The following is an 18,233-nucleotide window of genomic DNA, read 5'->3' as shown; positions in this document are numbered from 1 at the left end:
ACAGAATCTGATGAACAAGGACTGATCCAGAGACGGAGAGGCATTGATTGGGCTGTGGGGCTTTGGAGGGAGGGTAGGGAAGGGTGGGGGTAAGGGGGAAAGATCAACCAAAGGACGTACATGCAGGCATATAGGCCTAACCAATGGACACAGACAGCGGGGGGAGGGCAAGAGCGGGGGGGCGTAGAGGGTAACGTGGGGACAAGGACATATATGTAATATCTTAATCAATAAAAAATATATTTAAAAAAAAGAAAGAAAGAATAATTCCAAAAATGAAGTCTAGGGAGAGCTATTAGAGAAAAGAGGGAAATATACAAAGGAGAATAAAAGGAAGGAATAAAATGTGCCATGAACTTACATTTGTGGAAAGGGTTTCCTTTGATTTTTTATCTTCCTTCCTTGTGTGTTTTTCTCTCTTTCCACCATCATATTTGGTTAACCTATTGTCCTTATTTTTTTCATTACTTTCAGTTACTTTGCTTAATTTTGTGACTTTACTCTGGTTCAGCAAAAATTCTGAATGATAGGGCCTGTAAATATAGAAATATTTGAACTACTACTAAAAATATTTAATACTCTCAAACTTATTATACAAATAAAGAGATACATAATAAATAAATAATCCTTATGGAGAGAGAGAGACAGAGAAAGGGAGAGAGAGAGAAACATTGATCAGCTGCCTCCTGCACAGCCCCTACTGGAGATCCAGCCAATAACCCAAGCATGTGGCCTGATGGGAAATTGAACCTATGACCTTTTGGTGTATGGGATGATGCTTAATCAACTGAGCCACACCAGCCAGGGCTGTTTTAAATCTTGAATTTTGCTAGGAAATTTTTAATCTCCTACTAAAATATAAATTATTTTTCTGTACTCAATAAATGTTTTGTTTTTCAAATTAGGTTACTTAGATGAGATTAGGATTATGCTGGAGATGGATATACAATACCTAGAATTTGGCGAACAAGAGATTTCAAAAGGTTAGTAGCAGAAGAAAGTGGCTGGATTCTGGGGATTTGTGAATTGTATGGATTTATGGGAGATCCTGCGTAACATAAGGTTATTTATTACTTGGTGGTACTGGTGAATTAACACCACCAATGCAGTCAGAGAAAGACTAGAGTAGTGCCTAATTTGAAATTTCACCACTTTATTTCATTATAGGTCTATAGTCATCATTTCTCTCTTTCTATATAAATTTCCCTATCTTTGTTATAGAACTAGGGAGTCAGAGACTTTTCAAACACCAGGAGTTTTCAGGGGTTTGGTTTCATACCCCTGAAACCAGCTCTGACTATTGAGCAAAAGGTTACTAGAGAGGAAGATTTCTCAGAAATAAAGTAGTATTTAATATTAAATGATCAAGGTAGCTTTGATGGGTAGAAGATAGGACAGCAAGGACATTGAACTGATATAATCTGAACTGTATACAGAAGCTGAACCAAAAAAATCAAAATTAGTCTTCTCTTTTTTGTTAAGATTCACAATCCTAGGAGTGAGCATTCGATTGTTAAACTTGGGTCAAGTGGGCTTTGAGAATAAGGATCTGATTCTCAGAGCTTCCAACGTGGAAAACCAGGTATGTGCATAAACTGTCACACTAAGACTGCACACAGTGGAGGAAAGGAATGTTTTCAAAAGGAATTCAGGGAGCTATTTAAATGTGGAAGTTTGAGGATTTACACAATGTAAACTCTGCTCAAGCACAGATGCAAATTCTCTCAATTAACTATGCTGATGAATCAATCAGTAGCTTGATAACCTGATATTTCATTTATATGTGATTCATTGTAGCAAACAAGGATTCATAGATTATGACTGCAATTGCATTTATTGGTAAAGGGGGCAACTAGTTTTAAGGTAGATAACACATATTTACATGTTATTTATAATCTGGTTATCATAGTATATGTTTATTTGCTTGTTTATTTTCTGGCTTCTCCATCAGGACATGAGCAAGAATAATTTTTGTCTTAATCTTAATGCCTAGAACCCTGCTTAGAACCAGATACAGAAGTTAATATATCTCCTTATATATGTAGAAATATAATAATAATTTCTCTGAATTTAGTTTTTTGAGTGCTTCTTTATTATACAAGAATATTTTACTATACTTAGCTTCTTTAACTTGAAACTTTAAGTGCCCTGGAGGCATGGTTGTTTTTCTGACTTTCTGGCTTTTAATCTCATAAGAAACATTGCTCATGAAGTGCTTTGATTTTAAAAAACTGTGGCTTCTCAACTCTATAAAAACAAATCACTAAAAGAGTGTTTATATACTGCCTTCACCAAGAAATGCATTCTTATTCTTATAATTATGGGAATAATAGTTTAAGATGAGGTTTTCTCCAAATTCCAAGAAGGTTGAATGAGATACTTACAAGGTTTGACATAAGAAGGGCCTTCTTTCTTGGCAGTCAGTGTTATTCCACTTTAAGAATTCTGCATAAAATAGATTAAAACTGTGTGACAATTGGTGGTTTTCCAAAAATCTTGAGGAAGTTATTTATATTTTTCTCTGTAATACTCAATTGATAAATCTGAATCTGTATTTTGCAAACCAAATACTACTTTGCAAAATGTTACCAAGTAAGTGTGAAAAAAAATCTATGGTTAAATACATTTGGTGTTTGAAGACCAAATACAGTTGGTGTTGTTCAAAGCTTTTTATTTTAATGCAATAGCTTTCAGAGCCTTTAATTCACTAATCTGTCTTATAAATTTCCAAGAGAAAGTTTATAGAATATAGTATTTCCAAAACACATTTGATAAAGAAACCTTTCTTTTTTGACTTATCAATTATATCTCCTCTGAAATTTTGAGAAAAACCTGTGCAAATAATTAAGAAGAATTTTTTTTTAAATTTCAGATTATCACATGCTCTCACCTTCTGTTGCTATAAGTTCTACACAAACATTTTGTTTTACAATGACTTCCTGGTCCTTCGGTGGGTTATGTTGTTCATTTCCAGGTTGGTGAATAATTTTCCAATGGCTATTCTGAAATAAAATGATGAATCCCCAGTAAAAAAATAAAAAAGTAAATAGAAAAGGTATTGTTAACAAGTTAAGAGTTACCAAAACATAGAGTATTCCTTGGCTATGTTATAATACAAATGTGGTATAGACCACAGAGCAAGAGCTTTTAGAATTTCTAAGTCATGATATGGAACTTTACCTTTAGGATATGGTGTGATGTATAGGTTATATTATCTCATAGTTGAGAGAAATTATAATTCTGCTAATAAAAAAATAGTAACTAGCTAATAGATATCAATTACTATGTGGATAGATTCAACTACTACATTATTTTTTAATGAATGAGCATATGACTAAAAAAAAGTTAAAACATTGAAATCACAGTCCCTGAGAAAAGAAGGTCAAAAATATATTTATAATAAAATTGACTGTTTATAAAGATTTAATGTCCCAGTACTCATATTTGGATCTCTTAAGTTGAGTATTCTGAAGAATATCCTGGCTATAATATTACAATAGCAACAATTTTATATTATATTATCATAGAAATAGTATTATACATTATATTCATATGCTATAGCAATAAATTATGTTGCATAAGCAAAAGAAATAGATTAGAGGTTATTAATATAGTTTATAGGATATTCTTTAACTTTTAAAACAAAGTAAGTTTTCTGGCAAATTTTATAGAGATGATGCTAATTCTCCTTACAGAAGTAGTATTCATAAACTCACACAATACAAAACATTGTACATTCATTGTACTTTTCTTAGAAAAAACTCAGGAACCTAACAGATGCACCTGGATTGCTAAGATGTCAAGTTTTACACGATTGGGGAATTCAGACTCTCCACAAATTGTGAGTTTGTTAATTCTTTTTTAATGTGGAAATTTAATATGGAAGTTAATAATTTTTTGAATTTCTTGAAATGGGGAAATGTTGTGAAAACCAAGAAACCAAGAGGATATGTGTCTATGTTGATTAGCAGGCCCTACTAAGTATATGTATAGTCCCTGTTTGAGAAAAATAATTTAGCAATACCTGACTTTGTTTTTCTAATTTAATCCAGATATTTTCCTTCTGTTGGTAGTTTTTTACCAAAGCAGCAATAGCAGAGGCCTCATTAAAGTTTTGGATGGTGGTAAGATGGAGCCCATGTTGTTGGCATATATCCTGGGAAAGGAAAGGAAAGAAAAGTAATCTTGATGTTTTGTATTGTGCACAATTCCACCTCCAAAATTTGGTGTTATAATGAAGTGGTCTGAAAGAACCAAAGCAATGAGGGGAAGGACTTAAAATTATAAGTGAAAACATGAATACATACCTGTGCTTGAGACCAGTTCAGTGTATGGTTAAAGTAGGTAAAGCAACTGGATAAGTTATATAATGAGTCAGTAGGGCAAACAGAACCATTCTGAGGAAAACTAGAAGCCCTGCTGAAAAGCAATAACAGAAGAACCAAAAACACTCTCATCTTTGCTGCCTTCCTACAAACCTGTGGGGGAGGGAAAAAAGCATGTGGTCAGAGATAACAAAAATAAGTAAGCATGTAAGCACGTTGGTTTAGATAAAGTTAAAGCATACTGTTGCATTCATTATACAATTTCCTATCCAAGGCAATTAATCAGGGCAGCTTGCAATCTTGGAGAGCAAACGACGGACCAAATCCTCCAATCTACTAGGGCTAAGATAGAACAGGTATTACTTCAAAGAGAGAATATTGCAATGGTGTCTAGACAATATACAGAATATTTAAAAGTTGGAACCGAGGGAACAGAATGAATGCACAGTTATATGGGATGTTGTGGATTAACAGATAATTGATCTAGATTGGTGATTTGGACACAATTGATGCAACTTCATTTTCTACATTGGGCACTGAAACTTTTACGTTTTGGTTCTTTTATCTTCCCAAGTTTCCACTTTGTTGGTACATGACACCTGGTTAATTGTGCCCAAACATCTTAGTATTAATTATTCACATAAGGAATAAGACCAAAATCATCGTTCCAATTAATTCTCACAATATTCTCCTTTACTTCATTCAACTCACCAATTGTTATTTCTCAGACCTACCTTAGTTTTCTCCCATCTCTGTCTTTGTGGTTCTCTTTCACAAACTATTGAATATGCTTACCTTTATGTGAGAGAAGTAACATTTTTAAAAAAGAGATCTGGAATAAAATAGACCTCAGTTTACATCATACTTCATATTTAGGCAAGATTGTAAAGTTGTTCTTAATATAAAATATATGAACATTTTTCCTTTCCTTCATCACTGCTAAAAATGTGTTCAGTTTTGCAAAATCTTAGCAAAATCTTGATTGGTAAAGTTCAGATTAAAGAAGTGTTGAACTGTGTTTCAAGATGATGTGAAAGAATATCTGTTAAAAGTGAGAAAAATACTAACTTGCTAGTTGATTTTTGGTTTCTATTAGGAACTTTGAGGTAAAGATGCTAAGACCTTACATCTACCTAGATACAGTGGGGTATGAGTAATCTGATTTCAAAAGAGGGCAACTACAGCACATGACAGAAAGTGGTGTCTTCTGACTGTTGGGTTTCAGCTAATAAATGTTAGGGACACTTAGAATCATTTGGTTTCAGTGCTTTTTATTTTTATTCAGTTCTCCCCTTCTGACATCATTAGTGGCGAGGAAATTTGGACAAATTCAGCAGGCTTGTGTAAATGATATCTTGGGGAGCAGAGAAAGCATGTGTTTGTACTTGGAATAAAATAGTACAGTAAAAAGAATTCAACATGAAGTTTTGATACAATCACCAAGATTGATGTGAAGGGGAGGGGGTAAAAAGGGGTTCATGGGGGGAGAGGGGAAGGGAACATATGTAACACTTTCAACGTTAAAAATTTAAAACCAGAACAAAATAAAAACAGTGCCTGTCTCATAGTATTTAGCCAATAAATAGATTTTCTATGAAGGTTATGCATTACACTGATATGCTATACTTTATGGGGCTATCTTATTTTAAGAAGTCTTTCTGACTTCTGCTACCTACATTGATTAAAATTAGTTTTTTGATGTGCACAATTCAGGGGTACATTAATTGCTTAATGATCTCTAAACGTGTTAAGTATATGGATAGTTCTTTATAAAATTATATGAGTTTTAAAAAAATATTGAAGCAAAGATAAATGATGATGAAGTGGTTTATGTTCTTGGCATAATTCATCATAATTTGAAATAATAAAAACAGTTTAAATGATGCATTGGGAAATTAAGATGTCACAGATAAAGTACATGGAAGAGGAAGACAATGAACTTCCTAGAAATATTCTGAACTCCCTGGCAATTATTTAAACGTAGACTTGGAACCAGGAAATTCTTTGATAGCCATATTTCAGGCACACAAGGTCTCCAGTATCAGTATCTTTCTTCAGCCAAAATTAAATGTTTACACGAAAAAGAACAAACTATTCTTTGGACCTAAAATATAAATTATCTATCTTTTCATCTAAATGAAAACTAAATACTTCACATGTGTTCTTTACATTTTGAATCTCAAAATATTGGAGAGAAAATAACTATAAATTATCTAATCAAATCACATATCCTAATAGAATTCAATTCTACTACTAATCCACTAATATTGTTAAACAAGCTCTTACATTTATGAATATAATTTAGAAAGTTTATTAATACTTATCTTTCTCAGGACTTGAGGCCAAACTAAGCTAAGAAAGAAATTATATGTAATGATTTAACATATGGCAAAGAAATAGAGTCACATGAAAATAGTTATCATAATAGAAAATTAATAATAATGTTATGTCCTTTTATACTAGAGGCCCGGTGCACGAAAATCTGTGCACTGGCTGGGGGGCCGGGAGGTATCCCTCAGCCCGACCTGTGCCTTCTCACAGTCTGGGACTCCTCAGGATATAACCACCTGCTGGCTTAGGCCCGCTCCCCAGGTCGCAGATGGCAGGCCCAGTTCACGCACTGGGTTGCAGATGGCAGGCCCAGCTGGTGGCTGGCAGTGGAGTGGGGCGGCGGATCATGCTATCCTGCCCCGCCTGCAGTATGCAAATTTAATGGCTATCTTTGTTGGGTTAATTTGCATACTCTTCTGATTGGCTGAGGGGTGTAGCAAAGGAATTGTCAATTAGCATCTTTATCTTTTATTAGTGTAGACTAGATGCCTGGTGCACAGATTCATGCTCTGATGGGGTCCCTCGACCTGAGCTGTGGGGATTGGGCTGAAACTGGCTCTCTGACATCCCCCAAGGGGGTCCTGGATTGTGAGAGGGCGGTTCTTGATGCACCCCGGAGTCAGGCTGCCTCCTCTCTGGTTCTGGGTGCATCACCTGAGAGCCACAGCTGCCAAGTCACCGCACCTCGGCAGCTCCTGTGTTGAGTATCTGCCCCCTGGTGGTCATTGCTCACCATAGCTACCGATCAGGGGGTCAAATGGTTGGATGGATGCTTAGGCTTTTATATATATAGTTGGACATGAATTAATTAAGATAATGAGAAAAACAGTCACTTCCATTTCAAAAGTGTAATTCTAAAAGTAAAATCTAACTGTAATATTCATAAAACAAATACAGTTGGTAAATATAGTGGAAATTTGTAATTAGAAACCACAGATCATCCTTAGCCAGTAAATGCCTAACCAGTAAATGGCTGACATAAAAACAGCAGTTATTGAGGTTCCTGACAATCTCAATCAGAAATCAGTTTCACCAAGTTTTTGCTTTGGAACTTAGTTATTCCATCTATAAATGTATTTTTTGTCCTGATCTCATCATGGGGCTCATGGAATTGAAATCTACCCTATCACTTTACTAACCAGATGATATTTATACTGTGCTTTATCGCCCACTTTAATCAATGATCCAAAATCTTCCTTGATCCCTTGAGCATTCATTTTCAAGTTTCCCTTCCATGCCCACCTGTTAGTATACCAGGTATTTGGTTTTGTGAATAGATAAATGGTGATGACATTCCTAAATAGGCTTGCTTGTGCTTTGGGACCAAACCCCAAAATATGAGTAGAATAGAATTAAATAAGTGAGATAATTAAATTAAATTAAATTAATAAGAAAAAAAATCATCAGGAGTAGGAGTCTTAGAGAAGAAAGAGAAAAAAGAGAAATAGGGAAGTTAAACATTAGAGTGTCTGGCTTACTCAATGTACTTTATAGTATCTGAGATGGCCAACTGGTGTCCCAAAGCTGAATATTTTATTTGGCCCGAGACATTCAAATGTTGGCAACATTTAAAAATTTTCTTACATAATTCAGGGATTCTAGCTTCTCTTAATAAATCAGATAACTTAAGACTGGGCTTGCACTCCTAAAGGGCTGTATTGGCAGAGCTGAGCTGTGAGTATGTGCTTTAGACAAGGTTTGCATCTTCATTTCACACACTTACCACCAGATCCTTTTAATGTACACTTAGCCTACTTCATTTCCTTTGGTGTTAACCGCCTGGCCCTAGGTGGGGCTGCACTAAACCCAACCAATAAAGTGTCATTTACTCATCTATTCAAAAATATTTATTAGTAATCTAGAGTGTGCAAAATATTATACTAGATGATACAGATTATAAAAAGACGCTTTAAAATATAGGCCTTATCTTTAGACTACAGTATAGAAATGGAGATAAATAAGCACAATATTACCTGTAATAAGAGTAGAAAAAGATTAGCATTCTAAGAGATAGTGCCACTGTATAGGACAGTGATGGTGAACCTGTTGAGCCCGGCGTGCCAGCATTTTGAAAAACCCTAACTTAACGCTGGTGCTGTGTCACATATAGAAGTGTCTTAATATTTGCAACCATAGTAAAACAAAGACTTATATTTTTGATATTTATTTTATATATTTAAATGCCATTTAACAAAGAAAAATCAACCAAAACAATGAGTTCTCGTGTCACCTCTGACACGTGTGTCACAGGTTTGCCATCGCTGGTCTAGGAGATAGGGAATATATTTCCAGTTAGAATACCAAGAAAGATTGATGAACAGAGTATAATTAAGAACAAAACTTAGTAGACAGTTAAATGGGTAGGTACATATATATTTATGGAGTTATGTTGAGGTGGTAAATGTTATCTCTCTATAATACTGTCAGTATTAGGCTTTAGATTCAAGTAATTTAGACTTATTTGTACCTATATGCATTTATTTACATATATGTATATAATGTACATGTCTGTATAATATTTATGACATATTTATGGTCTATATAAACATGGAGATTATACTGGTATTCATCACTTTCCTTTTGCATATATATAAATTCCATCAGAAATTTTATTAAGAAAATCTCCAAGATTTTTTTTTTTAAATATATTTTATTGATTTTTTACGGAAAGGAAGGGAGAGAGATAGAGAGTCAGAAACATCGATGAGAGAGAAACATCGACCAGCTGCCTCCTGCACATCTCCTACTGGGGATGTGCCCGCAACCCAGGTACATGCCCTTGACCGGAATCGAACCTGGGACCTTTCAGTCTGCAGGCCGACGCTCTATCCACTGAGCCAAACCGGTTTTGGCTCCAAGATTTTTATAATTATTTCATACCCTCTTCCATGCACCCTCCAAAAAGCATTAGATTGTTTTTAAAAATAAACATGAACGTTTACTGAATGAAATTCCAAACACTTTTTATAAATCACGCCTTTCAGTCTCTACACACATCCTATAAAATTATCTCTATTTCACAGGTGTGGAGCCTGAGTATAAGAGAGGTTAAACTATTTGTCCACAGCAGGAAAGAAAGTTGCACAGCCAGGATTTGGCCCAGATATTCAGCCTCGGTGCTAACACTACTATGACAAATAATGGCTGTATTTGCAATAGCAACTTTTCTTTTTTCTCAGAGCCATCACAACTGCACTGGTCAAAAGCATACTGTAGTCATTTGGTTTGTTAATTTCTCTAGACTTCTTCTTAGAAATGAATAGCATCCCTCTTGCTTCCTCTGAATTCCCAGGTAACTGCTAAAAAACATACAACAGAGTTTGAGGTGTCCTGGGACTTAGCCTGTCAAACATTAAGTTACTTATTTTAAAGAAGAGGAATTACATCTTACTATAACATGATATGCCGGTTAAATAAATGGGAATTTAAGGCAGAAAATAAGGCAGATTTTTTTTTCATCAGTTGGGTTAGCAAAACTGTAGCCTTTATAATACTATTCTTAAGAAAAAATGTCACCAGTAACGAGGGGTCTAGGCCAAGGTGTCATCTTTGATTTGTCACTTTTCAGTAATCCCTACCTTTAATTAAATACAAGTTCCATCAAATCTACCCTTTTAACATTTGCAAATCAACCTCTTCTCCATTCCCGTCAATAAACTTCACACCAACTCCATCTCTCTCCATCTGTTGGTATAACCTCCTATTGAACTTTACTTTTTCATACTGCAGTTTCAATGATGTTTCTGAAGCTTAAATATAAAAATGTCTCTCTCTTGCCCAAACACATAAACCTTTCACGATCCCTAATGCTTGTCAGGTGACTCACCTCTGGATTCTCAAACCCATGTGCCTTTTCTTACCTCAACATTATCTCACTACATTGGTCACTTATATTTTTCCAGGACCTAAAGTTCTTGATGGGGAGGAACTGCACACGCCTAACATAACTGGCAGTACATAATTGTTGAATGAATACATATATAAAAGATAGACATTAACAAATATGACATGTAAAACATCACATTAAATGATTTAAAAGTTAAGAAAATAAATCTATCATCACACTAGATTTTTTTTTAAAATTCCATTTATCACATGCTCTAAATATGATTTCAAAGAACTAAATGTGTTTCCTATGAATGTATTATAATCCTCATTGTATCACAGTTGGAAAAGGGTGAAGAAAGGTAGTTCTGAAGAAAAGTATAAAGTAGCACATAATAAAAGAGAGTTTCTGTAATATAATTAGAACGTGGTTCTAATTTGAGATTCATTTTTACTGAATTTTACCTAAAAATCCTCAAACTATTTTATCCTTTGATTTTCTTACTCCCAGTAGGTGCTCAATGTTTGAAAAATTGAGAATACATAATTGAATATTTTGTAATGTTATGATGTATTTTAACTATATAAAAGTATAGATTTTATTTTTGATTCAATTAAATAAACTTTTAATGTTGAGATAATATCCCTCCAATAATGTGTTCAAACCTAGATGAGTTATCTCTCAGAGGAGATGCTGAGGAAGCATACCAAGCATACAAAAGATTGATCTAGAAGTCCTTTGTAATTCCTCTTCAAGCTGGCATTTTGTGATTCAACCTGTATATCATAGTCTTCAATAAGGCAGAATGGCAACTTCTTTCCAAATCATCTGTATTATAGCAAATTCCTACATATAATACAGTAGATCCGAATAATTCTCTTTTTTTATCATAACTCATTTATTGGATAGAATAGATAGTACATGCAATACCAATAAAAGGAAACTAATACTACAAATTACATTGAAAATAAAGCTAATATAACAGGAACAAAACATACATAACATGAGAAGAGTGATTTTGACCCATAATGCATTTTTTATCTTTACAGTGAACTTCAATGTCTATTTACAATGAACTTAAGTGTCAGAATAAAACTGTATACCTTGATCTAACTTTACTGATTTTAAAAAAGGCAATGTTCTGGAAGAGCACTTTTCTTTTGCTTTGAGATATTGAAGATTCACACATTGGTTTAAGTGCATAGATTCCAATTTAACAGCTAATCTACAGTCTTGTTATTCTCTTACTATCTTTGGCATGTATTCCTGAGGAAGTACTATCTGAAATTCTAAAAATCTTTTGAGTCTTAAGCTTCAAACAAGCAGTCTAAAATGATGTTTGCAAGATATTTTAATCCTTCCTAATGTACTTAATGATTGAAGGTAAATTATAAACGCCAATATAATTTTTGTGTAATAAATAAGGTTTAGAAGCAGTGTCAAGATAGTAAGGACGCATGTTTTTTTTTTTTTGCCATATATGTTTTTAACTTAGATCAAATAATTCTCTTTCAAATAAACGTTCTATTGTAGAAGCCTAACATTTCCTCATTACACAATTTCTTCTTGTCTTGTTACCATTTAATTATATGTATATAAAAAGAGAAGTTTAAGACGTTTGGGGATATATTCCAATGATACTGTCACTAACGTTATTCTTCCTATTTCCCAATTAACCTTAAAATTAAGCTTACTTACCTCAGTGTGGGATGTGGTCTGATGGCTCCAGATCTCAATTTGCCTTATATCAGATTGCTGTGTTATGAAATAGGATAAAACACATAGTTTTAAATGATATGTAAAGTGTTATATTCAAATCATTTATTTTGTATATTTCTTTTGTAATTAAGATTCACTTATTCAAAACCTGTACTGTTTAATATGTGATATTTCCTGTGAAATATGAGAGAACAAATAATGGCTCTAAGAAAATTATCTGTTGACAAGGATGGCCATAGACAGAAGGAAAATGGACCTTAGGAAACCACAGATCACGTTTCTGAGCAGGAAGCATTCTGTTGAAATCTCAGAGGGCTCAAACTCTGACACAACTAAAAATAATTATTTATTGGTCACGTATGTTTTTAGGACAGATTGATTCCATAAGACCAAAGTAGTTATGAAGAAGAGTGACAAAAACAGAAAAAAATATGTACATTTAAGCAATCAAGAAGGGTTGAATTATCTGAAAGGAAGAATTTCTGCCCAGCTGTTGTGACTCAGTGGTTGAGCATCGACCTATGAACCAGGAGATCCCAATTTAACTCCCAGTTAGGTCAGGACACATATCTGGGTTGCTGGCTTGATCCCCAGTTGGGGGCATGCAGGAAGCAACCAGTCAATGATTCTCTCTCATCATTGATGTTTCTATCTCTCTCATCCTTTCCCTTCCTTTCTGAAATCAATAAAAATATATTTAAAAAAACAAAAGGAAGAATTTCCAATGAAGAATATTAGATTATAAAAGTACACTTTAATTAGTCTATGGAATCTTATTTTGAGAAAGTCTCTAAAATATTTACTTCATCTCATTGTATAAATATGAGAATTTACCTAAAGGAAGGATATTACCTTTTGTTACTGTTAAGTTTCCATTTCTCTTTCCAGTTTCTGTGAAATTCTGTGAGGAAAGGTTAAAGGGGAGGGGAGTTGGGGGTGACCCAGCTGGCAAGGGAGGGCAGTTAGGGGTGATTGGGCCAGCAGGGAAGGGCAATTGGGGGTGATCAGGCAGTCAGGGTAGCAGTTAGGCGTTGATCAGGCTGGCAGGGGATTGGTTAGGGAGTGATCAGGCTGGCAGGCAAAAGCTGTTAGGGGCAATTAGGCAGGCAGGCAGGCAAGGGGTTGGGGGCCAGCAGTCCTGGATTGTGAGAGGGATCCCAGAATAGAGAGGGTTCAGGCTGGGCTGAGGGACATCCCAGTGGTGCATGAATTTTGTGTACCAGGCCTCTAGTTTTTACATAATTGAGCAAACTAACAACAATTATAAGGATGGTAATTTTCATGGTGCCTTGGTTAAAGGAGGTTTTGTCCACACCTGTAGCTTGAATTAATCCTTTGTTTGCACTCCAAAGTTTGTTGTTGTTGTTGTTGTTTTTTTCTTCCAATTTAGAGGAATGTACCATGGTTAGGTTTGGATTGAGTAGGGGTATGCCTTTATTTACCTTTAATTGATGAGACTTACTGTGGAAGAGTAGATGAGAAAAGAAGAACAACATGGTACCTCCACCACGTGTTCTCAGTACAACAGTTTAGAGAAGAGAATGTTTGAAAGCTGAGTATCTGTAAATTTTTTTTTAAATCTTCACCCACTGACAGGGCATACTCACTGATTTTAGAGAGAGGGGAAAGGAGAGAGAAAAAGAGAGAGTGACGCTGATGTAAGAAACATGGATCGATTGCCCTTTTTTTAAAAAAAAAGCCTCACCTAAGGATATATTTTTATTGATTTTTTTAGAGAGAAAGAGAGGGAAACATTGATGTGAGAGAGAAATATTGAACAGTTGCCTTTGTATACACCCTGACTAGGGAGTGAACCTGCAACCTTTCCATGTATGGGACTATATTCCAACCAACTGAGCTGCACCAGCCAGGGCTCATTCCTTAATTATCCTGTGTCTCATGGCACTTGAAACGTTTTCATGAGCCCCCAAGGATGTACCTATCAATTTAAAGACTGCTGCTCCATGCATTATAATTCCATGTTAAATATAAGTTTTCTTTACTATCAGCTTCTTAAATGAATTCACTCTAATACTCTATTTGAAATCATGTTTCCTAGCCAGTGTCTCTTCAAGCTGAATTGCAAAATCCCAATTCTCAGTCTGTGCTGTGTAATGAAGTAGCCTCCAGCCACGTGTGGTTATTTAAAGTTAAATGTTAAGTGAGCCCTAACTGGTTTGGCTCAGTGAATAGAGCATCGGCCCTCGGACTCCAGGGTCCCAAGTTCGATTCCAGTCAAGGGCATGTACCTAGGTTGTGGACACATCCCCAGTAGGGGGTGTGCAGGGGGCAGCTGATCGATGTTTCTCTCTCATCGATGTTTCTAACTCTCTATCCCTCTCCCTTCCTCTCTGTAAAAATATCAATAAAATATATTTTTTTAAAAAATAAATGTTAAGTGATTAAAATAAATTGATATTGAAAATTTCATTACACTAGCCACATTTCAAGTGCTGAAAGCCGTGTGTAACTGGTGGCTGCTGAATTGAACAGCACAGAATAGAACAGTTTCACCATAGACACCCCTGGCCTGGGTTATCTATTCCAATACTGGACTATTGACCCCTACAGAAGAAAACCACAAAGGCATACACCTTGATGCCATGGTGTATTTCTGTGCTCCAGGCTTAACTGGCTTGTGAATGTTTCTCACAGAAAGGAATATATTTTCTACGTTCCACTCCATTACTTCAATGCTCTCCACTTGACACAAATCTGCCCTCATTACTCCTGCCAGCAAATCTGCAAATTCATTCCTCTACAATTTCCTTCGCTCTTTCTCTCCCTTTTCAATAGAACAAGTGTCCCTCTTTTTATGTATACATACCTATGATAAAGTTTAATTTATAAATTAGGCACAGTAAAAGATTAAGAGATTAATAACAATAGCTGATAAAAATACAATTATAACAATATAATGTAATAAAAGTTAAGTGAAAGTGCTGCCTTCCTCTCTACCCTCCCCTCTCAATATATCTTAATGTACTGTACTTACCTTTCCAGTTAATGGAACTCTTAGTGGTTTCTCTTTGGCACATCTGAAATAACAACATCACTATTCTTGCACTTTTGGGCCATTAAATTCATGAAGGTTACTTGAACACAAGCCCTGCACTGATGGATATTGTATTTTTATCAGCACTGTATTTTAATTTTCTATTTACATTGATGTCACCCCTCTCTCAATTGTGAATTCTTTGAGGGCAAAGATAGACATAACTGTATCATCAACAACCTGCAGTACTTGAAATACACTTGGCCATAAATTGATAGTTTCTTATTGAATTGTCTATTGATCCCTACTCCATAGCCTTGACATAGAACAAATGAGGACATGAGGTAGACAACAAATTTATTTGTGTGTTTTGATGTCTAACACCTAAATTTATTAATGACCTTAAATGTCCAAGACCTAGTATATTGATAACATTGGGAATTCTTATGTTTTAGCAAAGGTAAAATAATTCATATAATAAAGTTATATATTTAATTGTAGAATTTATAACAAGTATTTTGTTAAGATTTTTAATAATTGTCAGGTTATCTTTCAGGAAATTTTTAAAACTCTGTTTAATATTATTTTAATGCAGGTACATAGTATCTGCCTGCCTAATTAAACAAAGATAGTTTATTGCAGAACCTATTTAGTTTTCTCCTTTACTTTGCATGTTTCATCTGAGCATATTATATTGTTCTTTGATGCCACCTAACGATCAAAGGTGATACTTTCTTTCTGAAAAGAAAAGGAGCAAAATTAAAATAGATCTATGGTTCCTTCTCACATCTGTAGGTCAGAGAGGGGATTAATTCTCCCCAGGTGTGAGTTGTGTGTGTATGTGTGTGAGAGACAGAGAAGGGAAGAGAAGTGGTACTGTGTAGTTTCTCTTAGTCCATTGATCTCACATATGCTTGGCCACAACAATTCTTCCCCAGACAGAAAATTCAAATGTTTTCATTCAGAATGGTCAGAAAACACCTAACCTAAAAAGCAAAACTTTGAACTTCTATAAGACTTGGAATATTTTCCACAAAGGTCTTTGGAGAGAAAAGTAATCTTAAACTCTGGGTTTCTGCTTAACTTTAGATGTTTCTTCCCTGCTGCTTTCCTTAAAATTCTTTAGGTTTTACCTCCTCCTACTGGACTTAAAGAGAATATCACTTTTAACATCAACAAATTAAAGACATCAATTTTTTAGAATATTTAATAGCTCTCTCTGGCAAAACCATCTACTTTCATTTGTATTTTCTGTAAAGTATTACATTGCTTATTAAACGTATTTAAAGGCTATGCTATTGTGATCATTATTGTTACTAACGTTAATAGGAAAAGAGCAAAGGGGAGGCCAGGCTTTATAAGCATGTTCACCTGGGCAGCTTCACCAGGAACCTACAGTTTCAAGCTCCCCAGGGAACCACTGGTTCATTCCCTACAGATAACTGGGGGAAGGGATCAAACAAAAGGGGAAATGGGTGCATGCTCAGTGAAGTTAGGGTGACATAGGAAAGGTACTTGCCTGTCAGTCTAGCTTGGAGAACAATGGATTGTCTAGGGGTGGACTCAATGCAAGTCCTTAGTCCTCAAAATCTTGGAAATTAAAACACCCAAAGAATTCCCTCTCTCGTGTATTCTTGCTCCCTCTTGCTCTGTGACCAGTACTTGCCCGTGTGCTCACCTGTTTAATCTCCATAGACATGTGGCCTTAAGCAGATGTATGCCCCATGGCTGTGTGAACCCCACACCCAATGAACTGTAGCTGGGAACACAAGCTAAGCTAGCCAGATGATGGACTGGTCTAGACTTTAAAATGGAATAAGAATTCTGGGAAGTGGCCTTAATTCTGACCCTGCTAAAGACATGATTGGACTTCTTCCATGGAGAGAGGGAGAGATATGGGACCTTGGAGGGGAACTACCTTAATTTTACATAGTCAATAAAGCTTTCCATAAAACCTCATCCTCCTGTGGGGACCTCAGGAAATTCTTTTCCTTGTGGCACCCCAAGAACTTCACTTTCATCAATAACACTACTATTTAATTGTTTATTAAATTATTAAATATCTTAATAGGTGTAGTAGTATAGTTTGCATCTATAAACAAAGATATCAAACAGATCATACATATAAACAAAATCAATAAAAATTACAGTAAAGATACAAGATTTTTCATTTGCCCTTTATAATTTTTAAAGAAGATATCAGGCATAGGTGACTTGGTCACTTGTGACTTTGTTTGTTGTTTTTAATTAGAGCCAACTTTTTCCAATCCAAAACATCCACCATCTGGCCAACAACAGGATTTTGAACATATCAAAGATCATTTGTTAAACATGAAGCTGTTTGTAAAATATTACTTAAGTATTCTTATCAAAACTCTAAATAAAATAGAAGAGAACCAAGATGGCAACATAGGTAAACACCTATACTTGCTGCCTTTCACAACCACATCAAAATTACAACTAAAAGGCTTAACAACTATTATCCAGAACCGCGGGAAAGCTGGCTGAGTGGAAGTTCCACAACTAGAGAGGTGAAGAAAGCACATTGAGACTGGTTGGAGGTACAGAGGTGCGGAAGAGGCTGGCACCCGGGTGTGCCACTGTTTTAATCAGGAGATACAAGCTCCTCATTGCTCTGAACTCCAGTTCTGGGAAAGACTCTAGAGGACCCAGACACATATGGGGAGAAACTGGACAGTCTGGCGTTGGGACGGGAATGCGAGGGCAGCTTTCTCTCAGAGGTACTCGCAGTGATCATTGCTCCTGTGTGGGGATGCTGGGACCTCTCTGGTACAGGGCTGACCGGCAGCCATTGCTGTTTGCTCCATCCTGGTAATTCCCTGAGACCCTGCCCCACCCAATTTACAACCCCAACCAAGCTATACACAGCAGCTTTTGCATATGAATGCCTTGTCCTTTCACAGCCTAAAACCTGTCAGACAAGCTGCAGCTGGGTCAGGGAGCCCCAAACCTATCAATACAAGCCCCAAGCCCGGGCACCAGCACCAGCCTGCCTTGATTCATAGGTGGGCCTCAT

At 35.6% G+C, this 18,233-nt stretch overlaps 1 protein-coding gene across 1 annotated transcript in view; it reads left to right on the top strand.

The window, feature by feature from the left end:
• LOC102756613 (estrogen sulfotransferase) overlaps positions 1–18,233 on the top strand; it is a 94,600-nt gene that overhangs the window by 15,330 nt on the left and 61,037 nt on the right. The window contains exons 2-3 of the mRNA XM_006773100.2: positions 906–983; positions 1,497–1,582. Of these exons, the coding sequence (XP_006773163.1) occupies positions 906–983; positions 1,497–1,582 (164 nt within the window). The remainder of the gene's footprint in view (positions 1–905; positions 984–1,496; positions 1,583–18,233) is intronic.

The sequence above is a fragment of the Myotis davidii genome, unplaced genomic scaffold (genome assembly GCF_000327345.1).
Source record: "Myotis davidii unplaced genomic scaffold, ASM32734v1 scaffold106, whole genome shotgun sequence".
In the NCBI taxonomy this organism is placed as follows: Eukaryota; Metazoa; Chordata; class Mammalia; order Chiroptera; family Vespertilionidae; genus Myotis; species Myotis davidii.
This window is presented reverse-complemented; position numbering and strand designations above follow the sequence as displayed.